Consider the following 23,628-nt stretch of genomic DNA (forward strand, 5'->3'; position numbering starts at 1 on the left):
CTTAAAAATAGAGCTACCCTACGACCCAGGAATTGCCTACTAGGTATTTACTCCAAAGAGACAGATGTAGTGAGAAGAAAGGGCACACGCACCCGATGTTCATAGCAGCAATGTCCACAATAGCCAAACTATGGAAGGAGCCGAGACGCCCTTCAACAGATGAATGGATAAAGAAGATGTGGTACATACATCTACAATGGAATATTACTCAGCCATCAGAAGGGATGAATACCCACCATTTGCATCGACATGAAAAGAACTGGAGGGGATTATGCTAAGTGAAATAACTCAAGCAGAGAAAGACAATTATCATACGGTTTCACTCACATGTGGAATGTAAGCAATAGTGCAGAGGACCACAGGGGAAGGGAGGGAAAACTGGGAAGAAATCAGAGAGGGAGATAAACCATGAGAGAATCTGCACTCCAGGAAACAAACTGAGGGTTTCAGAAGGGAGGGGGTTGGGGCAGCTGGGTGATGGTTATTAAAAAGGGCATGTGTTGTTATGGGAACTGGCTATTATATGCAATTAATGTATGGCTGAATACGACATCAAAAACTAATGATGTATTATATACTGGCTAACTAAACATAATAAAAAAAGCAATATAAATGAAAACACTCACTTATTTAGTATTAAATGGCAATGAAAGCACAATATATGTAAACCTAGGAAATACTGAAGTACAAGAAAGAAATTTAACTTTTAAATATTGATTAGAAACGATACTGAAAATAATGAACCAAGCCTTCACCTTTGAGACAACTGGACTGAGATGTGGGGAAAACTCAAATGCAGAAAAGTAGCTCCTTTTTCTTGGGGCCACTTTCACCAGAGAGTCCCTACTAATAACAAAAGAGTTGGTTTTAGGACTGAGCTGTGCTTATGACACCAAGACAGGGTCAGAGGAACACAGCCAACAGTCCTGGATCTACGAAGATCAAGGCCCTGGAAACACCAGCTCTTTGGCTTGAGACCCCAAAGACAGTGTCTTAAAAATAAAGGTGGACTGCAGCCCAACTTCAAATCATTGGGTGAGCCTAAAAATTCTCAATCCCATATGAACTTGGATTGCTAGGACCCAAAAACACCTGGGAGAAGCAAAAGAAAAAATTCCAGTCTTTGAGGAGATAAAAACATCCTTGCCTTCTCAATATTTTTACGTCTAATACTTAAAGATACAGAAATATTGAAAGGATTGCAAAAGATACAATACGAAAACATTAACCAAAAGAAAGAGGACTTCAAGGGAAAAAATAACAGGATAGAGGAATATTTCATGATAAAAGGTTCTCACCATAATTATCTAACAATTAACTACATGAATTTAAAATATGTAAGGCAAAAATCAACAACTACAGGGAAAAATTGAAAATTCACATTTGTTGTAAGAAATTTTAATATATCTCACTTACTGATAGAATGAGCAAATAAAAAATTAAGAAGAATGAAGAATATGTTAATGTGAATAGTAAACATGACTCAAGAGTCATGTTTTTCAAATACATGTGAAACTTTTACAAACATTCATCATATATTTGGCTAGAAGACAAGTCTCTACTCATTTAAAAGAACTGAAATAATAGAGTGTGTTCTCTGTCATGAACTAAGTTAAAAATCAACAACAGAAAACAAACTGCAAAATCCTCACATATTTGATCATTATTAAATAAATTAACACGTAGGTCAAAAAAGAAAACACAATGAAAATTTGAAAATACTTTAAACTTACAGGGGTAGGCCCCGTGATCTCTAGTTTTCGGGCGTCATGCCCTGCATAATCCTCTCCCTTTCAGCATGGGCGGGATCTGTGACTTAGTTCTAGCCAACGGAATACACGGAGGGTGATGTGATATCACTCCCGTAATTGTTACGTAAGACTATGTCTTAGCCAACTGAAGCTTGATTCCCTCTTGCTGGCCCTGCAGAAGCAAACAGCCATGGTGTGAACTGCTTATGGAGGGTCCTCCGTAACAAGGAACCAAAGAGGGCCTGAGGTTGGCCCACCAGCTTATAACCAGCAAAAAGGCTGGGCTCTGCAATCACATAGCAGAAACGAAATTATTTCTGCAACAATCTGAGGGAGTATGGAAGCAAATTCTTCCCCAGTTGAGCCTCCAAATGACAATATAGTCTGGTAACGTCATGATCATGGCCTTGCGGGACTGAGAGCAGAGGACCCAGTAAACTGTGCCTGGGTTTGTGAACTGTAGAAACTGAGACAATAAATGTGTGTTTTAAACCACTAAATTTGTGGTAATTTGCTACATAGCAATAAAAAACTAATACAGTTAATGACAGAAAATGAAAATTTTTTCTCGCTTGTTCTGTCTCTCAAATGAATAAATAAAAAATCTTTAAAAAAAATTTAAAGAGAGCGAGCGAGCCTATGAGCAGGGGGAGGGGGAGAGGAGAAGCAGACTCCCCGCTGAGCAGGGTGCCCAATGGCGCTGGGCTCATCCCCAGATCCTGGGACCACGATCTGAGCCAAGGCAGTCGCTTAACCGACTGAGCCACCCAGGCGCCCCTTAAGTCTTAAATCTTAACCAGAAACGCCCGTTCGCTAAATCCTTCACCCCAGGTTTCTCCAGGTCTGAGCCCCGCAGTGAAGTGTGAACCTGGACAAGACGGTGCGTTCATTGATACACACCTATACCACTCCAGTTACTCGTCAGTAGGCCCAAGTAGAATCACTCACACCGACAACCAACGCTGACAGTCGGGCCCTCGGCCATTAATTTCTTCATACGCTTAGTAACACAGACCGCGGAAGGGCCGATTCCTAAAGCCCAGACTTCCCCAGCGACCGAACCAAAACAAATGCCCAAAAAGGCAGTTTACTGGCCTCACAGGCGCCTCACTCCGGAGACACCCACCAGACGCTGAGCTTCACTAGACTCCACCGGCAGCTACCGAAGACTGAACTCATTTCCTAAACAACACAATCCCGGCGCTCCCTAGCAGTCCCTAGAGACGCTCCAGGCGTTTGGAACCTCGCAGCGTTTCAGGAGGTCGAGCGCTGGACACGCTGAGGCTCTATGACGTACGTGACCACGCCCACCTCGGTGATTTGGGACCGAGAGCCTGGAGCGGCCGCCGCGGCTGAGCGCCGAAAGAAGGGATTGACATCGATTTGGGGTATCTCCTTGCCTTTTCCGCCTTCTTGTTGGCTACAGCGCTGTAATGAAGAAGTTTTAAGAGGCGGACCCTATCCAAGGCCCGCGTGGCCATGCGGTTTTCTAGTTAGCCTTTTAGGAAGATGGCGGCGCCCGTGAGTCCGTATAGAGGAACACCTTAGGGGCTGCCATCCTTGCAGGAAGCGCAGTTCCGCCGGGTGGGAAAGACCCCGGGACCTAAGGAGCCTGCGACAGCCCACAAGGTTTGTAGGAGCCAAGGCGTTAGAAGGGTGGCGGTCAGACCATGGCCGAAATAAGGAAGACGTCGAGTCCCGGTGAGATTTGAGAATGGGGCGGAGTGGAGGTGAGAACGAGTAGCACAGTCCTGGATTAGTTCTGTCTAAAGGGCGGAGCGAATGGAGGGCGGGGCTGCGAAAATAGACGCCCTCCGAGACCTGGATAGGGGACTACCACTATTAGGAAAGGGAGAGGAGTGAGGCTTCAAATATACCCAAGTGTTCCCGCAAAATATTCGGGCATTTAAGAGTGCATATATGCACTGATGATGATCATATATGCTTCTATCTTGTTTGGCATCATTTCTAAGTAAAATAACCACCGCACTGAAGAAATATTAGCCATTATTTTATGCAAGCAAAAGTGGTGGGGGTAGTAGAGGATATAATCTGTACATCTTTTTTTCAGGGTAATACAGAATTATCTATACAGTTTAAATTTTTCATTCTTGTTGACCTAGAAATTCTAAGAATCTTTGTTAAAAACTGCCTTTATGGGGTACCTGGGTGGTTCAGTCGGTTGAGCACTGACTCTTGATTTTGGCTCAGGTCATGATCTCAGGAGTGTGAGACTGACCCACTGAGGCTCCACATTTAGTGGAGAGTCGCTTGAGATTCTCTCTCACTTCCTCACCCCAACACGTGCTCTCCTTCACTCAGCTCACTCTCTAAAATAAATAAATCTTAAAAAAAAAAAAAAACCTCTCTCTATATTAACCATAGAAATTTTGGTAACATTTTTAATTTTTTGAAGATTCCTATTATTTGAGAGAGAGCCAAGGGAAGAGGAGAGGGAGAGAGACAATCCCAAGCAGACCCCCCAGAGAGCTGAGCTAGAGGCAGGGATGATCCCAAGACCCTGAGACACTGACCTGGGCAGAAATCAGAGCCTGCCACTTAACCAACTGAGCCATCCAGGCACTCCAAGTAATTTTTTTTTTTTAATTAGGAATAACCTTGAATGTACATCAGCGGGCGAATGGTTTGGTAAATTAAACACATTTCTTCAACAGAACAAGCGGTCTGTGGCCATTAAAAAACCAATTATAAAACTACCAGTATTTTTTTTAAATGACTTCTTGAAAAGATGAAATATTGATCTCCACACAGTATTTACATAATCTTCTTATGGCAAAAATTCACCCACATAGGCATTTCAAGATTTTGAATGGGTTAAAACATAATTTTAAGAATATTGGGACTTTGGGTTTAGAGATGGACAGAATCTTCACTGAGTATGTATCCACTATGAAAGATCTTAAACAGCATCAAATATACTGCTTCATCCACTGTCACAGCTCCTCAAACGAGGGAGCTCTAAAATGCAAGTCCTCCCCTTCAGAATGACTTTCCCTTACTCTCTCTCATCCAGCATCACCATTACACAATAAATCAAGAATGGAGATGTGAGTTATCTGGACTGTAAATCACTGGAGGTTGATGTGAAAAACGTCAGGGATCAACCCAAAACATAACCTATGTGTTATCTTCACATTCACCACCAGAAAATATAAAACTGCAAGTTTGTAAAGTGCTTATACTCAGAGAAACATGGTTCTGCAGAGGGCCAGAAGCTGGAGAACCTGGCCTAGGGAGGGAAAGCTTCACTGAAGAGATGACAACTGAAGATGATGAAGGATGGAGAGACCAGAAGAGGAGGGGACGGGGGATTTCTTATTCACAAGGACTAAGAATACTTTTATTATTACCATTTTTCCTGCTTTGTCCTTTTATAATCTGTAATTAAGTCTCTCAGATCACAATGAAAACACTTACTTCCATATTTCCCTTCAGTGACAATACAGGCTTTGATTAGTCCATTAATCTATTCATTCACTTTCAAATCTCTATATAATTAGGTTTTTTTCCTTTATGCTGGGAAGTATAAAATCATGAAAACCAGCACTCTCCAATATAACCTTCTGGTGTAATGGAAATGATGACAGAGATTCACTCAGTGTCTCACCTTCTTTGCTCATTGTCTCTGCTGTCCAATTCTATAGCCACTAGTCACATGTGACTATTGAGCACTTAAAATGTGGTTAGTGTGACTGAGGCAATGATTTTTCATCTTTCTGGTTCTGAATTTTTTTTTCTTTTTTTTTTAAAGATTTTATTTATTTATTTATTCGACAGAGACAGAGACAGCCAGCGAGAGAGGGAACACAAGCGGGGGAGTGGGAGAGGAAGAAGCAGGCTCATAGCGGAGGAGCCTGATGTGGGGCTCGATCCCACAACGCCGGGATCACGCCCTGAGCCGAAGGCAGACGCTTAACCGCTGTGCCACCCAGGCGCCCCTCTGGTTCTGAATTTTTTAAACATAAAAAGTTAATTTAAAAATACATTAAAATGTAAGTAAAGCCACTAAGGGAATTTATAATCTCCTTAAGGAGATAAGAAATTTTAAAATTTTAAAAATAAGTTTGTGTTATAGTGCTCAACAAGCATGAATAAGTTTTTCCTCCATCCCCCCAAATAATAAACTCCTTCAACAATATATTGTCCAATTTCCTTGAACCAATGACTCCATGTCCATCTCACTTAATATAGATATTTACACCCTTTCACTAGAATAGCTGGTTTGTAAAGGTACCACTTAAAGATAATCCACGGGGCACCTGGCTGGCTCAGTCAGTAGAGCATGCCACTCTTGACCGTAGGTTCATGAGTTCTACCCCACGTTGAGTGGAGCCCCCACTTAAAAAGAAAATATTGGAGTGCCTGGGTGGCACAACGGTTAAGCGTCTGCCTTTGGCTCAGGGCGTGATCCTGGCGTTATGGGATCGAGCCCCACATCAGGCTCTTCTGCAATGAGCCTGCTTCTTCTTCTCCCACTCCCCCTGCTTGTGTTCCCTCTCTCGCTGGCTGTCTCTATCTCTGTCAAATAAATAAATAAAATCTTTTAAAAAATTAATTAAATAAATAAATAAATAAATAAAAAGAAAAAGTTAAAGATAATCCAGTTACCTCAATGCTGTGTCCAGGAGACCACGGGCTTATTCTGTTTTGGTCACCATTGTATCCTCACCTCTTCAAACGAGACCTAGTACAAAGAAGTATTTGACAAATACTTGGTAATTGACTCAATCTAAAGCTGCAATTTGAAAAGTGCCCCTAAGAGTTCATAGCTGATATCCCAGTTTCTAATTAGTCCTTCACCTTGACCTGCAGAAACTGAATTGATAAACACATGCCCCATATCGCACCCACCCAGTGTTAGCCCTTTCCTGATTCTTCATTCATAGCAGCATTCCAGATACAAATTTTCTTGTAGGTTTTTAATATTTACCTATTTACTTTCTCTACTTAGTTGAACTTCCTTCATTCCTTTAACAGACACAAAAGAGTAACTGATGTGTATGTATTTGGGTTAACATCAGATTATGCCTGTGTATCAATGCATATTTTTAATAGGATCAGAGATTCAGCTTTCCTAGCCTCGGCATTTATATAGTTCCTCTCAGTATATACTTTTCAGCCATAATATGACCTAGAAATTTTTGCTCAAACCTTCTCCACATAAAATTTTTTTTAAAGATTTTTATTTATTTGAGAGAGAACACGAGCCAGGGGAAGGAGCAGAGGGAGAAGCAGACTCCCCACTGAGCAGGGAGCCTGGTGCAGGACTCAATCCCGGGACTCCGGGATCATGACCTGACCTGAAGGCAAACACTTAACCGACTGAGCCACCCAGGCGCCCCACATAGAATGTTTCTAATTTTTTTTCCTACTGGTTTTCTGTGACATAAAATAAGACATAATTGACCAGTGAAGGCATGACCACATTCACTGCATTCCTAAGGTTTCTGTCCTGGGCAAATCCTCTGTTGTCTCCTGAGGGTGCACTTCTGGCTGCAGGCTGTCCCACTATGACCACATTCCTATTTGCTAGGAGCCCAGTGATGTTTAATGATGTCTGACAAGCCACAGAAGGCCCTTGCCATAGTCATCATACTAAAAAGGTTTTTCTCTTGCAGGACAACACCAGTCTGTGATGACCTGTGACTCTGAGGGAGGATTTTCTATCTTGACTAAATGAATTTTCTGATGCTTATTGAGGACTGACTTCCCTCGAAAAGATTTCCCACATTCAGTGCATCTCTATGGTTTCTCTCCTGTATGAGTTCTCTGACATATATGAGCTGTGACTTCCCGATAAAGGATTTCCCACATTCACTACATCTAAAAGGTTTCTCTTCTGAGATGGAGGCCTTCCTGGAAACCTATAAACTACCAAGACTGAAACAGGAAGAAATTGATTTCTTAAACAGACCAATTATATGAAGAGATTGAGTCAGTGATAAACAACCTTCCAAATAACAAAACTCCAGGCCCGGACGGTTTTCCTGGGGAATTCTACCAAACATTCAAAGAAGAAATAATACCTATTCTCCTAAAGCTATTTCAAAAAATAGAAACAGAAGGAAAGCTACCAAACTCATTCTATGAGGCTAATATTACCTTGATCCCCAAACCAGGCAAAGACCCCCTCAAAAAGGAGAATTACAGACCGATTTCTCTAATGAATATGGATGCCAAAATCCTCAACAAGATCCTTGCTAATAGAATCCAACAGTACATTAAAAGGATTATCCATCATGACCAAGTGGGATTCATACCTGGGATGCAAGCGTGGTTCAACATTCACAAATCAATCAGCGTGATAAATCATATCAACAAGAAAAGACTCAAGAACCATATGATCCTCTCAATTGATGCAGAAAAAGCATTTGACAAAATACAGCATCCTTTCCTGATTAAAACCCTTCAGAGTGTAGGAATAGAGGGTACATTTCTCAATCTCATAAAAGCCATCTATGAAAAGCCTACTGCAAGCATTATTCTCAATGGGGAAAAGCTGGAAGCCTTTCCCTTAAGATCAGGAACACGACAAGGATGCCCACTCTCGCCACTATTATTCAACATAGTACTAGAAGTCCTTGCAACAGCAATCAGAAGACAAAAAGGGATCAAAGGTATCCAAATCGGCAAAGAAGAAGTCAAACTGTCTCTCTTTGCAGATGACATGATACTCTATATGGAAAACCCAAAGGAATCCACTCCCAAACTATTAGAAGTTATAGAACAATTCAGTAAGGTGGCAGGATACAAAATCAATGCCCAGAAATCAGTTGCATTTCTATACACGAATAACGAGACTGAAGAAAGAGAAATTAGGGAATCCATCCCATTTACAATAACACCAAAAACCATACGTTACCTTGGAATTAACTTAACCAGAGACGTAAAGGACCTATATCCTAGAAACTATAGATCACTTTTGAAAGATATTGAGGAAGACATAAAAAGATGGAAAAATATTCCATGCTCATGGATTGGAAGAATTAACATAGTTAAAATGTCCATACTACCCAGAGCAATCTACACTTTCAATGCTATCCCGATCAAAATACCGAGGACATTTTTCAAAGAACTGGAACAAATAGTCCTTAAATTTGTATGGAACCAGAAAAGGCCCCGAATCTCCAAGGAACTGTTGAAAAGGAAAAACAAAGCTGGGGGCATCACAATGCCGGATTTCGAGCTGTACTACAAAGCTGTGATCACAAAGACAGCATGGTACTGGCACAAAAACAGACACATCGACCAATGGAACAGAATAGAGAACCCAGAAATGGACCCTCGGCTCTTTGGGCAACTAATCTTTGATAAAGCAGGAAAAAACATCCGGTGGAAAAAAGACAGTCTCTTCAATAAATGGTGCTGGGAAAATTGGACAGCTACATGCAAAAGAATGAAACTTGACCACTCTCTCACACCATACACAAAAATAAACTCCAAATGGATGAAAGACCTCAATGTGAGACAGGAATCCATCAAAATTCTAGAGGAGAACATAGGCAACAACTTCTATGACATCGGCCAGAGCAACCTTTTTCACGACACATCTCCAAAGGCAAGAGAAATAAAAGATAAAATGAACTTATGGGACTTTATCAGGATAAAGAGCTTCTGCACAGCCAAGGAAACAGTCAAAAAAACTAAGAGACAGCCCACGGAATGGGAGAATATATTTGCAAAGGACACCACAGATAAAGGACTGGTATCCAAGATCTACAAAGAACTTCTCAAACTCAATACACGAGAAACAAATAAACAAATCATAAAATGGGCAGAAGATATGAACAGACACTTTTCCAATGAAGACATACAAATGGCTAACAGACACATGAAAAAATGTTCAAAATCATTAGCCATCAGGGAAATTCAAATCAAAACCACACTGAGATACCACCTTACGCCAGTTAGAATGGCAAAGATAGACAAGGCAAGAAACAACAATTGTTGGAGAGGATGTGGAGAAAGGGGATCCCTCCTACATTGTTGGTGGGAATGCAAGTTGGTACAGCCACTCTGGAAAACAGTGTGGAGGTCCCTTAAAAAGTTAAAAATTGAACTACCCTATGACCCAGCCATTGCACTACTGGGTGTTTACCCCAAAGATACAGACGTAGTAAAGAGAAGGGCCATATGCACCCCAATGTTCATAGCTGCATTGTCCACAATAGCCAAATCATGGAAGGAGCCGAGATGCCCTTCAACAGATGACTGGATTAAGAAGCTGTGGTCCATATATACAATGGAATATTACTCAGCTATCAGAAAGAACGAATTCTCAACATTTGCTGCAACATGGACGGCACTGGAGGAGATAATGCTAAGTGAAATAAGTCAAGCAGAGAAAGACAATTATCATATGATTTCTCTCATCTATGGAACATAAGAACTAGGATGATCGGTAGGGGAAGAAAGGGATAAAGAAAGGGGGGTAATCAGAAGGGGGAATGAAACATGAGAGACTATGGACTATGAGAAACAAACTGAGGGCCTCCTAGGGGAGGGGGGTGGGGGATTGGGATAGACCGGTGATGGGTAGTAAGGAGGGCACGTATTGCATGGTGCACTGGGTGTTATACGCAACTAATGAAGCATCGAACTTTACATCGGAAACCGGGGATGTACTGTATGGTGACTAACATAATATAATAAAAAATCATTAAAAAAAAAAAGGTTTCTCTTCTGAGTTCTTTGATGTTTAATGAGACCTGACTTCTGGGAACAGGATTTTCCACATTCACTGCACACAAAGGGAGTCTTTCCTGTGTGAACTCTTTGATGTGCTATCAGGCACATCTTCTGGATGAAGCCTTTCCCACACTCACTGCATATATAAGGTTTCTCTCCAGTATGGATACGCTGATGTACCATGAGATTTCCCTTCTGGATGAAGCCTTTTCCACATTCACTGCACAGAAAGTGTTTCTCTCCTGTATGTGTTTTCTGATGTACATTGAGCCGTGTTTTCTTGAGGAAGGCTTTGCCATATTCAGTGCATTCATAAGGCTTTTCTCCTGTATGCATTCTCTGGTGTTCAGTGAGCATAAACTTTCTGGAGAATGCTTTCCCACATAGACAGCATCTGTGGGGTTTCTCTCCTGTATGAACATTCTGGTGATCAGGGAGCCAGGACTTCTTGATGAAGGCTTTCCCACATTCACTGCATACACGAGGTTTCTTTATTTTTTGAGTTTTCTGATACTTAATGATTTGGAACTTCATGCTGATACATTTTTGGCATTCAGGGGATTTAATTTCACTCTGAAATTGTTCATGATTAATAAGAAAGGCTTTCTCACCTACAGTAAGCTCTGCAGTAGCTCTGCTCTGCTTAAGTTATATTTGGTTTCATACTTTTTCCCGTGTAAGTCAAACACACCATGCTTTTGCATTGACACAAAATGAGTTTTGCTCTGAAGAACAGAATTTTCAAAAGTGTTATGTTTGTGCCATTGTTCTAGGCTATTCTCAATGATTTCATTTGGTAAATGCTCTGGAAGTTTCCAGACTCCTAGAAAAGATGATAATGAATTCTTCCATCATACTGACTAGAATAAAAGTACTGTTTAAAATAGCTTCATTTGAGGTGACTTAGTGATGACCTTATTATATGAGTGTAAATAAAACTCCATGTTTAATGTTCCTTATATATTGGAAAAAACAGTGACAACGAATAAACACAGTTTTGGCTACTTTCCACATATTGCAGAACATGCAGAGACTGTGAAATACATGCCATTTCCCATGAGCAGCAGACCACAGGTTGGATGGCCAGCTTATCCAAACTGGGGAGAGACAGACTCATTCACGTCACAAATCCTTACTGAGGACTCCTGTGCACAGGACATGGTGCTCATGCTGGGGACACACACAGAGCCCTCATGTTCAGGGAGCCTACACTGCACTTTGGTAAAAGGACACAAGTAAAACAGCTGCACGTTGTGAAAACTGGTGTGAAGGAGCAATGGAGATGGAGGGAGATGCAGGAAATCAGGTGACACTGTGGAGGGAAACAGGCCTCCCTGGAGGATTCACTGTCAAGGTCAGCATTGGGGAGCATCAGTATGATACAGCACAAAGCTCCAAGCACATGTGACCTGTGACCTACAGCTCACAGAGATGTTCCCTTTCCTAAAAGAGAAGTCCCAGTCCCAGCACCTGCTCTTCCATTACTACCACACTTATATTCCAAATATTTCATCACAGCACTTGTCACCCTCTAAGAGACACACAATGTATCTTCTTATTTGGTCAGTTTTCTGTTTCCTGATCTTAGAATGAAAGCTCTTGCTCTATTTTTATGCTTTTTTCTCACTGTTGTTACACTATGTTATCAAGAAATAAATTATTTTTAAAATGAAGCAAGTAAGCAATCACATGTCTGCAACACACTGGGGAGTTTAGGGAAGAAAATGGAAGTCTCTGTGTGAGCAAGAAATACTATTATTACAGAGACACTGAGAGAAGAATTTCATGTCTATGACAAGTAATGTGGTTAACTAGGACTTAATGTCATCAGAATACAATGGGGGAAAAAGGAAGCTTTCAGGAAGTCAATATGATGGTAACATCTACAATAAACTAGAAGGAAGGTCAGAATTAGTAAATACACAAAGGAATTAAGTCAAAGTACACATGAGTGTTATAATCTTGTTTAGGCTATAACTGGTAATGTAGGATGTTGAAGTACTTTTCTGTTTAAAATTCATCATCAACAGCAGATTCCTTTAAAGAAGAGAGCTCTACAGGTAGGGAGCATTTGAGGAAATGCCTGGATGGCCAGGATGTAAGATGCATGGGAGTATAAAGAACCAAAACTTACAGGGGTTTTCTGGGAGGGAAGACGATGCAAGTTCCTTGCACTTACTGGGAACTCAGGAGAGTTGCCATAGAATGAGTGAGTTGTACAGAACTAAAGTCTGATAGATCACCTTGGGCAGATGTCAATTTGAGGGTACCCTGCAGGGAACAGAAGCACCTTGGTTTATTAGAATAAAGAAAAGTGTGAAGGGTTAGGAGACCAGAGAAGAAAATGGAAAACAGAACCTTTGGAAACCTCAGAGTGAGGACAAGGGCCCAGTGTAGACCAGCTTACTTTGGGGGCACTGCATCCAGGATGGGGTGAGGGTTAGGAAGGAAAATCAACATCAATGGGACAGAAAGGTGCAGTAGTTAGAAGACAGTGAAGAACTGAGTTTTCTCTTTGGATAGAGGCCTTTGGACAGTAGACTTTTAAGGCAAGGAAGGTGGAAGAGTAAGAAAGGAAAGATCTGAGAATCATTAAGAAAAAGGAAACCATGCATACAAAATTCAGGATGTAAATAAAATAAACAGGGATCAAATCCTGTTTGAGACAAATGGGATACATTTTATTCTAAACTCCTACAAAGAAAAAGAGGTTGCAAATCAGGAGAGAGATGCATGGAGGCACTGCCTACCTAGCCTCCAACCCTCTCAAAGCTGTGACTCCTCTACCAACTAGAATATGATTTCCACAGCCTGGTTCCCTCCTGTTGCTCTCACTCACCTGAAAGGATTTGACAGGGGATGTCATCTTCCACTGTCCATATTGGTTCTTCTTGATCAAATTTGGAGAGCACATCTAGTTTGCTGGTGTGAAAACCTGTTTATGGTAAATGGTAGAAGACTCAGGCACACTAATTGGGCTTGGGGTCCAGGAAGACTGCATGATGTTAGGACAAAACAATTTTCACACCTACAAAGTTAAGGTTTTCACTCAGAAGAAGGGAGAATATACCCACGTGTCTGGAGCCAAGGAGCGGGCTGAGAATCTCACTTCAGAGCAGCACAGACACTATGAGCTTTAAGAAGCTGAGAAAGGAAAGGCCACTGATGGGGACACTGGCAGCAGGTTCTTATAGTTCTCCAACATCATTCCTGGTACAGGTCCTTCTGAGCAGGGGCCAGGAGCTGCCACTCTTCCCTGGTGAAGTCCACGGCCACATCATCAAATGTCAGGGATTCCTATAATAACAGTGCTCCCTAATGAAGTGATGTCCTTCTGATGATATGGAAGAAATGTTAAAAATTTCCTGCTTATTTCCATTCTGTAGGCTCTATCTAGATATCTAGCGGGGTTTTTATTTTGACCCATTGTGAAAGAGCAAATGCCTAATTATTCTGTAATTGTGCACAGTCATCCAGCCATTCAACCAATGAGAAGTTTGTATAGCATGCAGAAGTTCAGGGGTGCCTGGATGGAGCAGTCCCTTGAGTGTCTGACTTCTAGTTTGGGCTGGAGTCATGATCTCAGGGTCGTGAGACTGAGCCCCATGTCGGGCTCCACACTCAGTGCAGAGTCTGCTTGAGTTTCTTTCTCCCTCTCCCTCTGCCTCTCCCCACCAACTGGGGGGCATGAGCAGTCTCTCTCAAATAAATAAATAAATCTTAAGAAAACATGTATAAGTTCATTCTCCTTAACCTAGAAATACCATCCATACGTACATGGCAGATAAAAGATACATGTATGTATGCTTTTCACATTAATGCAACTGATTTTTTTAAAAGACTTTATTTGACAGAGAGAGAAAGCACAAGCAAGGGGAGCAGCAGGCAGAGGGAATGGGAGAAGCAGGCTTCCCAATGAGCAGGGAGCCTGATGTGGGGCTTGATCCCAGGACCCAGGATCATGACCTGAGCCAAAGGCAGATGCTTAACCGACTGAGCCACCCAGGTGCCCACCCCCCAATAATTTTCTTAAAGTACATAATTTGCAGTGTTATTGGAAGAGGGAAAGGTAATAAGAAACTCATCCAAAGAAGGTATGATTCTGATACCAATTCCAATGTGCATTTTAACACATTACAATTTTACTTATTATAAGAGGATATAAACCAGGAACAGTCAGACGCATTGAAGGAAATGGGCAGGATTTTCCAGGCCCTCTCCAGTAGCTCCACTCTCCCTGAATCTCCACGTATTCATCAATCGGGAAGAAATTTCACTGTGAAGTATATGTCTAAGATATTTATTCTTCCAAAAATAAAGGTATTTTTTACCAGAAGACGTGGATAAGAATTTTAGTAACAGCATTATTCAAAATGCAAATGATGCCATTTTAATAAAAAGTAGGGACCTGCATATATTCAAACAATGAACTGCTATGGAGAAACTACATTTTTTGCCCAGATTGCAAACTAAGAATGCTCCTTATATTTTTAAGGATTGTAAAACAAAAACAAGCATATGTGGGACACCCATAGATTATAAATCCCCAAATAGTAATTTACCGTGTGAATATTTATATAATACATAATGTCTGACCCTCTTTACAAAGAGAAAAGAAAACCTATCTGCAAAAACATGAATGATTCTCACAAATATTGAGCAAAAGACTTGACATAAAAAGCGCATGATGTATAATTACATTCATATGCAGCTGTAATGATTAGGAATGGTTAATTATATTACAAAACTATAAAGAAAAGCCCGTAAGTGCGTGCTACACGGACAAGATGGTAATTACCTCTGGGTGTGAGGATGGGATATAATTGGAAAGAGGCTCACAAAAACCACTGGGGTGCTGGCAATGTTGTTTCATTACCTAGGTAATGACTGTTTATATATGTATATTTCTTTTATACGATTAACTTGTAGATTTTTTTAAGATTTAATTTTAAGTAATCTCTACCCCCAATGTGGGGCTCAAACTTACAACCCCAAGATCAAGAGTTGCATGTTCTACCGTCTGAGGCAGCCAGGCGCCCCTACTTGAAGATATTTTAAATTAACAAAGAAATCCAAGAGCTCAAACATACTAAAAGCCTGTTACTTGAAAAAGCCGATAATACATATCTGTCTCACTAAATACCCATAGGGTAAAAAAAGAAAATGCAAATAAAGAATATAAGGCGTTAATGAGAGATACGACTCAAATAAAATATTTTTTTTTGTCTGAAAGAATACTATGAGCATCTTTATGTCGTTAAATTTAAAATCCTGGATTAATCCTCCAGAAAACATGTTAACTCCAGACCATATAGCAGGTGAATTTTAATGGTAGGCAACAAGACAAAGATGTCCACTATCATCCCACTTTTGAACTCCATATTTCAGAGTACAGCCAATGCACTGAACCAGAACAAATTATAAACGTTGGAAACTGGGCTGAAAATTAAGGTTATACTCAGACAGTGCCATCATGGACATGGAAAAAGAGATTCAAAGAATTACTAATATAAAAGAGAAAACGCTCCCCCAGAAACCACTAAGCAGATTTTCACATAGAGCTGGCTCGAACTGCACCATACGATATACTAAGCTCATTTCACAGAAATTCAATCATTAGCAATGGGAACTGGAACTACCATGATGGACTAAGACCAACCAGCACTTGGATCACTTTGCCAGAGAGAGCGGTGCTAAAAAAAAATGGAGATTGTGCTAGCAAAGAACATCAAGTAAGCAACAGGGTTCGCTGCTCCTGTCCCAAGGACTCAATTCTTCCTTTGCCGTGGGAAAGCAGCCATTGACGACGCCTATCAGACGCGGGACTGGGGGTGTCGGTTTAGTCCCTCGGTCTGCAGTTAGTCAATCCCTGAACAAAAGGCTTTAAACACACACACATACACACACACACACACCAGAGGGTTTCAAACTATAAACACACGTGTACACACACATATCTAAATACACGTGTACACACACATACCTCGGTCTGTTAGTCACTCCTGGGGCAAAGGCTTGAAACACACACACACACACACACACACGAGGGTTTCGAACTATAAATCCCAACTGTACCCCAACCACAGACAGATCTGTCTGGTCCGCACCCCCCCCCAATACCTCGCATCTGGGTCCCACCTGCTTCTCCTTAAATACCCCCACCTCCGCGCTTCTACGCTCCCCATCCGCCCCCGACAATGATTTCATGGGTCCATACTACAGCACGTCCACACGTCACCCTGCGAGAAGCAAAACATATACTGTGACAAAACACAAACAAAAATAAAAAACAAAAAACTTCCAGGGACAAAACCACACACCGACCTGGTCTCCTCCAGGCCCAGGGGAAAAACCTAAACGTAGATGTTCCGTGAACTCTTCAGTGTACGGTGGCCCACGATGACCCGAGGCCTTCGGAGAACCCAAAACGACGGTTTCCGGTATTTCTGAAGAGGCGATTCGGCCCGGCGCTCCTGGGGGCCGTGGGGGCGGCCATGTTGGGACATCCGACTGCGCACAGCAACGGGGCGGGTTTGTGGCCGGAGCAGTTGAAGTCCGGGAAGGTGGGAAGCCACTGAAATTATCTCCTATCCTCAACGTCCACTTTTAAGGAGGACTGATAAATTTTCAAAGTCTGGAGCCTGGGGAGGCACACGTGGTGCAGGCTACATTGCGTTCCCCAGGCTGGACAGGAAGCAGCATGGCCGAGAGGTGTATTATCCACTTTGTATTTAAAAAAAAAAAAGTTTCCAGGTGTGCCTGGGTGGCTGAGTCCGGGAAGCATGCCACTCTTGATTTTTGCTCAGGTCATAATCTCAGGGTCCTGAAATCATCCCCCCCACCCCAGCCCACCCTCAACCTCCCTCTTCCCTTATGGGGTCCGACCTCAATGGGGAATTCCCTTGAGAATACCTCTCTCCCTCTGCCCCTTCCCCCCCAAAACACACACTTTCTGTCTCTTTCAAATAAGTCTTTAAAAAAAAAAAAGTTTCCAAATGGAGAAGTAGGAATTCAAGTGTCGACAGCGCAGCACAAAATGAACTCCTGGTAAGAAAAATATACAACTGTAAAAGGACACCCACTGAAATGAAAACGTATGGCGAAAGATTGTTTGCAAAAGCAGTTTTTTAAGAACACAAGATTCCCAGAAACTGATACAGTGTGAGGGGTGGCCATTACCCACTAGAGGGAAAGAGCAGCTGATCAACCTAAACTGGGACTGGGACCTGGGAAAAAGGCCAACAAGGCCACCAAAATCAAAGTCACCAAAATCAAGGCCTGGGAGAAAGGGCCACCAAAATCAAGGCCAACAAACCTGGAGCCAATGAGAAAGGCACCACCTGAAGCCATCCCATTATACTGTGAGGGTGGTGGTGGGCAGTAATTCAGTTTTTAGGGTAAAGAGTACTAAAATTAGGTATTCGTCAGGCCGGTGTTCTAAAAAGCCAGAGTCCTAGACTCCAGCCCCAGAGATTCTGGTTTAGGACACATGGCATGTGACTTAGGAGCTTGCATTCTTTTGTTTCTCAGAGGATCTGAAACAAGAGACCCGTCACAGACAATCATTACAAACAGTTGTAAAATGTTCTATGGTTACAAATATTATGATGGGTGATTCCCCTCACTACTTCTGTCTTTGCTCAAATTATATCCAGAAAAGCCCATGGAAGGGTAAGGAGGGGGGGAAGAGCCTCCCAATTACTACCTATACATTACTATAAATTAGTATTACTAGGCTTTTTCTTCGCAGTATTTATTGCTTCCTAAAATTCTGTAATCCACTGTCTCTCCCTCAGGAGATTGTAAGGTCCATAAAGGTTGTTCTGTTGCCTGTTTTGTTCAGTAATGTGTCCTGTGTGCAGAACAGTGCCTCACATAGTGTTGGTGCTTCAAAATATATCTGAAGGAATGAATACCAATAACCTGGTATTTCAGATTGAATGCTGAGACAGCCACAGGATGGGAAATTTCTTTCCTATGAGAGAACTGTTCGCAACTTGGATAGGTGGACAACTATGTGATATTTATGAGATTAAGAGAAAGTACTCAACAGTGAGAGGCCAAGAGCCCCACTCCCAGAAGAGGGAGAAGGAATAATAAAGAGAAACCACATGTCTCAATTCAGCAGCAAACAGTGCAGCTGGAATCTTTGATATGGTGGCAACTCTCAAGGGTGATGGTTCTGTGGACAAAGGTTCTCCACAACATCCCTTAGGGATCTCATCTCCCATTTCTTTTTTTTTTTTTTTAAGATTTTATTTATTTGACAGAGAGAGAGAGGCAGCGAGAGAGGGAACACAAGCAGGGGGAGTGGGAGAGGAAGAATCAGGCTCCCGGCGGAGGAACCTGATGCAGGGCTCCATCCCAGGACTCTGGGATCACGCCCTGAGCCAAAGGCAGACGCTTAACGACTGAGCCACGCAGGCGCCCCTCATCTCCCATTTCCTATATTCTCCTCCATTCTTAAGAGACTAGGTTTCTTGTCCTCCTCTTTATTCTATTTATTCTGAGGATCCCTTTTTTCTGTTCTGCCCGGTGTATATTGTTATTGAGTCTCTAATCACAATTTGGAAGGAGACATCTGTGTTCTTTAGAACTGCTTTCAAATGAATTATTGCTTCCTTCAATGACAAAACATTGACTAGTCCATTGACTAATTTATTCACTTTCCAAAGCAACGTATTTAATTTTTCTGTGCTGGGAAACATAAAATCATGCAAACCAATACCTTCCAAGATAACTTTCTGGAAATTATGATAGATTTCTCTCAGTCTGTGCTTTTTAGTCATATAGTTAGCTACAAAATTTGGCTCACTGTGCCGTCCAATGCGGTAGTCACTAGTAACGTATGGCTACTGAGCACCTGAAATTTGGTTTAGTGCAACTGAGTAACTGATTTTTTGTTTTTAAAACTAAAATTTAAATAGCAACAAAAAAAAAGAGTCAAGGAATGTTTAATCTACTTGGGAAGATAAGACATGGACATTAGGGGCGCCTGGGTGGCTCAGTCGTTAAGCGTCTGCCTTCAGCTCAGGGCATGATCCCAGGGTCCTGGGACTGAGCCCCGCATTGGGCTCCCTGCTCTGCTGGGAGCCTGCTTCTCCCACTCCCCCTGTTTGTGTTCCCTCTCTCACTGGCTGTCTCTCTCTGTCAAATAAATAAAATCTTTAAAAAAAAAGACATGGACATTAAAAAAATAACTTGCTTATATCCTATGGTACTTTAAAATCCATTAAGAGTCCTGGCCCTCCACTGAAGTAATATACCCCTTGAACAAGAAATTATCATAACACCTTGAGCCAATTACACTGGTCACCACTTATCCATGGTTTCACTTTCAGGGGTTTCAGTTACCTGAAGTCAAAGGTGGTCTGGAAGCAGACATCAACAGTAGCCTAAACCTAAGTCACAATTCCTACACGTCACTTCATATCATGTAGGCATTTTATCATCTCACATCATCACAGGAAGAAGGGTGAGTACAGGACAATAAAATGTTTTGAGAGAGAGACCACATTCACATAACTTTTATTACAGTGTATTGTTATCATTGTTCTATTTTATTAGTTTTGGTGTTAATTCTTACTATGCCTAATTTATAAATTAGACTTTACCATAGGTGTGTCTCTATAAGAAAAAACATACTGTATATAGGCTTCAGTACTATCCTAGCTTCAGCCATCCACTAGGGGTCTCAGAACATATCCCCCACAAATAAGAGGGGACTTCTGTACTCCGTTATCTTCTATGGATTGTTTGTGTCCCCCCAAAATTCCTATATTGAATCCTAATCCCTAATATGATGGTATTAAGAAGTGGGCCCTTGAGAGGTGATTAGGTCATGACGGCAGAACAGTCGTGAATGGGATTAGAGCCCTTGTAAGGCATCCCAGAGAACGCCTCTCTCCTTCCCCTATGTGAGGACGCAGGGAGATGACTGCCTTCTGTGAGCTAGGAAGCAGAACTTCAACAGACACCAGATCTGCCAGCACCTTGATCTTCGACCTTGCAGCTTCCAAAACAGAAATAAATTTTTTTCTTTCATTATTTATTCAAGACTTCTCATATATTATTTAGAAAGTTTTAAAATTTTCATTATATACGAGCTTTGCACTTTTTTAAAATAAATTTCTCTTTTTATAAGCCATCCAGGCTACAGTATGCTTTTACAGCAACCAGAATGAACCAAGACAGTATCTATTTCACGTGGAATAGATATTTACATCCTCTTACTAGATTAGCTGGTGTAAATGTACCACTTAAAGATAATCCAGTTACCTCAATGCTCTCTCCAAGAGACCACGGCCTTTTTCTGTTTTGTTCACCAATGAATCCTCACCTCCTCAAACAGGTATTAACAAGCAGCATTAGCAAATACTCAGTAAATGAATGAACTGATTCAATCTAAGGCTGCTGTTTCATAAGTGCCTCTGCGCGAAATAAACTTCTAAGAATTTACAGCAGACATCCCAGTTTCCAATTAATCCTTCACCTTGGCCTGCAGAAACTGAATTGATACACACGTGCCCCATACCCACCCACCCAGTGTTAGCCCTTTTCATTCATAGCAGCATTCCAGATACAAATTTTCTTGTGTGTTTTTAAAATTCACCTACTTGTTTCCTTCACTTATTGAACTCAGACTTCCTTCATTCCTTTAACAGACACAATACAGCAATTGAGCTGTATGTATCTGGGTTAACATCGGATTATGCTTCTGTATCAAGGCATATTTTTAATAGGATGAGATCAAGCTTCCCCAGCCTCAGGATTTATACAATTTCCCTCAGTATATACTTTTCAGCCATAATATGACCTAGTAATTTTTGCTCAACCCTTCTCCACATAGAAGGTCTCTGAGCTTTCTCCTACTGGTTTTCTGCGACATAAAATAAGACATAATTGACCACTGAAGGCATGACCACATTCACTGCATTCATAAGGTTTCTGTCCTGGGCAAATCCTCTGTTGTCTCCCGAGGGTGCACATCTGGATGCAGGCTGTCCCACTATGACCACATTCCTATTTGCTAAGAGCCCACTGACGTTTAGTGGCGTCTGACAAGCCACAGAAGGCACCTGCAGAGTCACTGTACTGACAAGGTCTTTCTCCTGCATGGCACCACTAGTCTGTGATAAGCTGTGATTCTCTGAGGGATGATTTTCCACTTTGGCTGAATCTCTGCATTTCTCTCTTGTGTGTATTCTCTTATGTTTAACAAGGCAAGACATGTAGGCAAAAGCTTTCCCACACTCATTGCAGATATAGGGTCTTTCGCCTGTGTGAGTTCTTTGATGGACGATAAGCTTTTGCTTTGTGGTAAAGGCTTTCCCACATTCACTGCATTCAAAGGGTTTCTCTCCTGTGTGAATTCTTTGATGTTTAATGAGACCTGATTTCTGGGAACAGGATTTTCCACATTCGCTGCACACAAAGGGAGTCTTTCCTGTGTGAAATCTTTGATGTGCTATCAGGCACGTCTTCTGGATGAAGCCTTTCCCACACTCACTGCATATATAAGGTTTCTCTCCAGTATGGATACGCTGATGTACAATGAGATTTCCCTTCTGGATGAAGCCTTTTCCACATTCACCACATATATATGGTTTCTCTCCTGTGTGTGTTTTCTGATGTATATTGAGCCGTGATTTCTTGAGGAAGGCTTTGCCACATTCAGTGCATTCATAAGGTTTTTCTCCTGTATGTGTTCTCTGGTGTTCAGTGAGCATGAACTTTCTGGAGAATGCCTTCCCACACAGACTACACCGGTGGGGTTTCTCTCCTGTATGAATGATCTGGTGATCAGTGAGCCAGGACTTCTTGATGAAGGCTTTCCCACATTCATTGCATACATGAGGCTTGTCTATTTTTTGCGTTTTCTGATGCCTGATGAATTGGGACTTAGTACTGATGAGTTTTCTGTTTTCAGGGAATTTAATTTTAGGATGAAATTTTTCATTATTAGCATGTAGAAAGGATTTTCCATCTCCAGTAAGATCTGCAGGATTCTTTACTTCATCGCTTCTGCTCTGGTGAAGTAAAGTTAAGTTTGGTTTCATAGTTTTTCCATATAAGTCATACATATCATGACTTTGCCTTAACATGCAACGAGCTGTGCTCTGATGAACATTTTCGAATGTTTTATGTTTGTGCCATCGTTCTAGACTATTCTCCATGATTTCCTTTTGTAAGTGCTCTGGCAAATAGTCATCAAGTTTCCAGATTTCTAGAAAGGAAAAGAATAATGAATTTGAATATTTATCATCTTGATTTGGATGAAAGACAATTAAAAGACTCCCTTGATGTCATATGTCTATTTAGTGATGACTCTATGAAATTAATATCAATACAACTCCATGTTTAATGTTCTTGCACATCAGATAAAACAATAATATAAATAATCCAAAAGATATAAGTAGTTAGTGTAAAAACAAGGTTGGCTCATTCATAATAAATAAATACAGATTTGACTGATTTCTACACAAGGCCTTGCAAAACATGCAGCGGCCGTGAAATACATGCAATCTCCCATGAGCAGCAGACCACAGGTTGGAGGGCCACCTCATCCAAACTGGGGAGAGACAGACTCATTCATGTCACAAATCCTTACTGAGGACTCCTGTGCACAGGACATGGTGCTCATGCTAGGGACACACACAGAGCCCTCATGTTCAGGGAGCCTACACTGCACTTTGGTAAAAGGACATAAGGAAGACAGCTGCACGTTGTGAAAACTGGTGTGAAGGAGCAATGGAGATGGAGAGAGATGCAGGAAATCAGGTGACACTGCAGAGGAAGACAGGCCTCACTGTCTTGGTCAGCCTTGCGGAGCAACAATAATGCTACATGCTGGGCTCCAAGCACATGCAACCTACAACATCCAAAAGGGAACTCCTGATTTCCCATCCCAAGTCCCCTCCTCCCCATATCACCTCCGTCACAGTGAATGACAGCTCCACTCTTCCCTTTAATCAGGACAGAACTTCTCAGCACCGTCTGTCATCTGTGTCTCACTCGCACACAGTATCTCCCTCAATGATCACTCCCGCCTGCCCTCTTTATAATCATCACCAGAACTGGACCCACAGCAATGCCTTCCACCCTCAGGGAAGCCAGTCACCTTCTCATTCTACAGCAGCAGTCTCCTACTTGGCTTTCCTGTTCCTGC

General features: G+C 41.7%; 1 protein-coding gene and 1 pseudogene across 1 annotated transcript in view; both read right to left on the reverse strand.

Annotated features, from left to right (window-relative positions):
• Positions 1 to 7,140: 7,140 nt before the first annotated feature.
• Positions 7,141 to 16,966, reverse strand: LOC100465191 (annotated as a pseudogene).
• A 2,635-nt stretch (positions 16,967 to 19,601) lies between these two features.
• LOC100481129 overlaps positions 19,602 to 23,628 on the reverse strand; it is a 36,027-nt gene continuing 32,000 nt past the window's right edge. Inside the window, 1 exon segment of the mRNA XM_011235184.3 lies at positions 19,602 to 22,686. Coding sequence (XP_011233486.2) covers positions 21,329 to 22,686 — 1,358 coding nt within the window. The 3' untranslated portion in view covers positions 19,602 to 21,328.

This window comes from Ailuropoda melanoleuca, chromosome 12 (assembly GCF_002007445.2).
Source record: "Ailuropoda melanoleuca isolate Jingjing chromosome 12, ASM200744v2, whole genome shotgun sequence".
Lineage (NCBI taxonomy): Eukaryota > Metazoa > Chordata > Mammalia > Carnivora > Ursidae > Ailuropoda > Ailuropoda melanoleuca.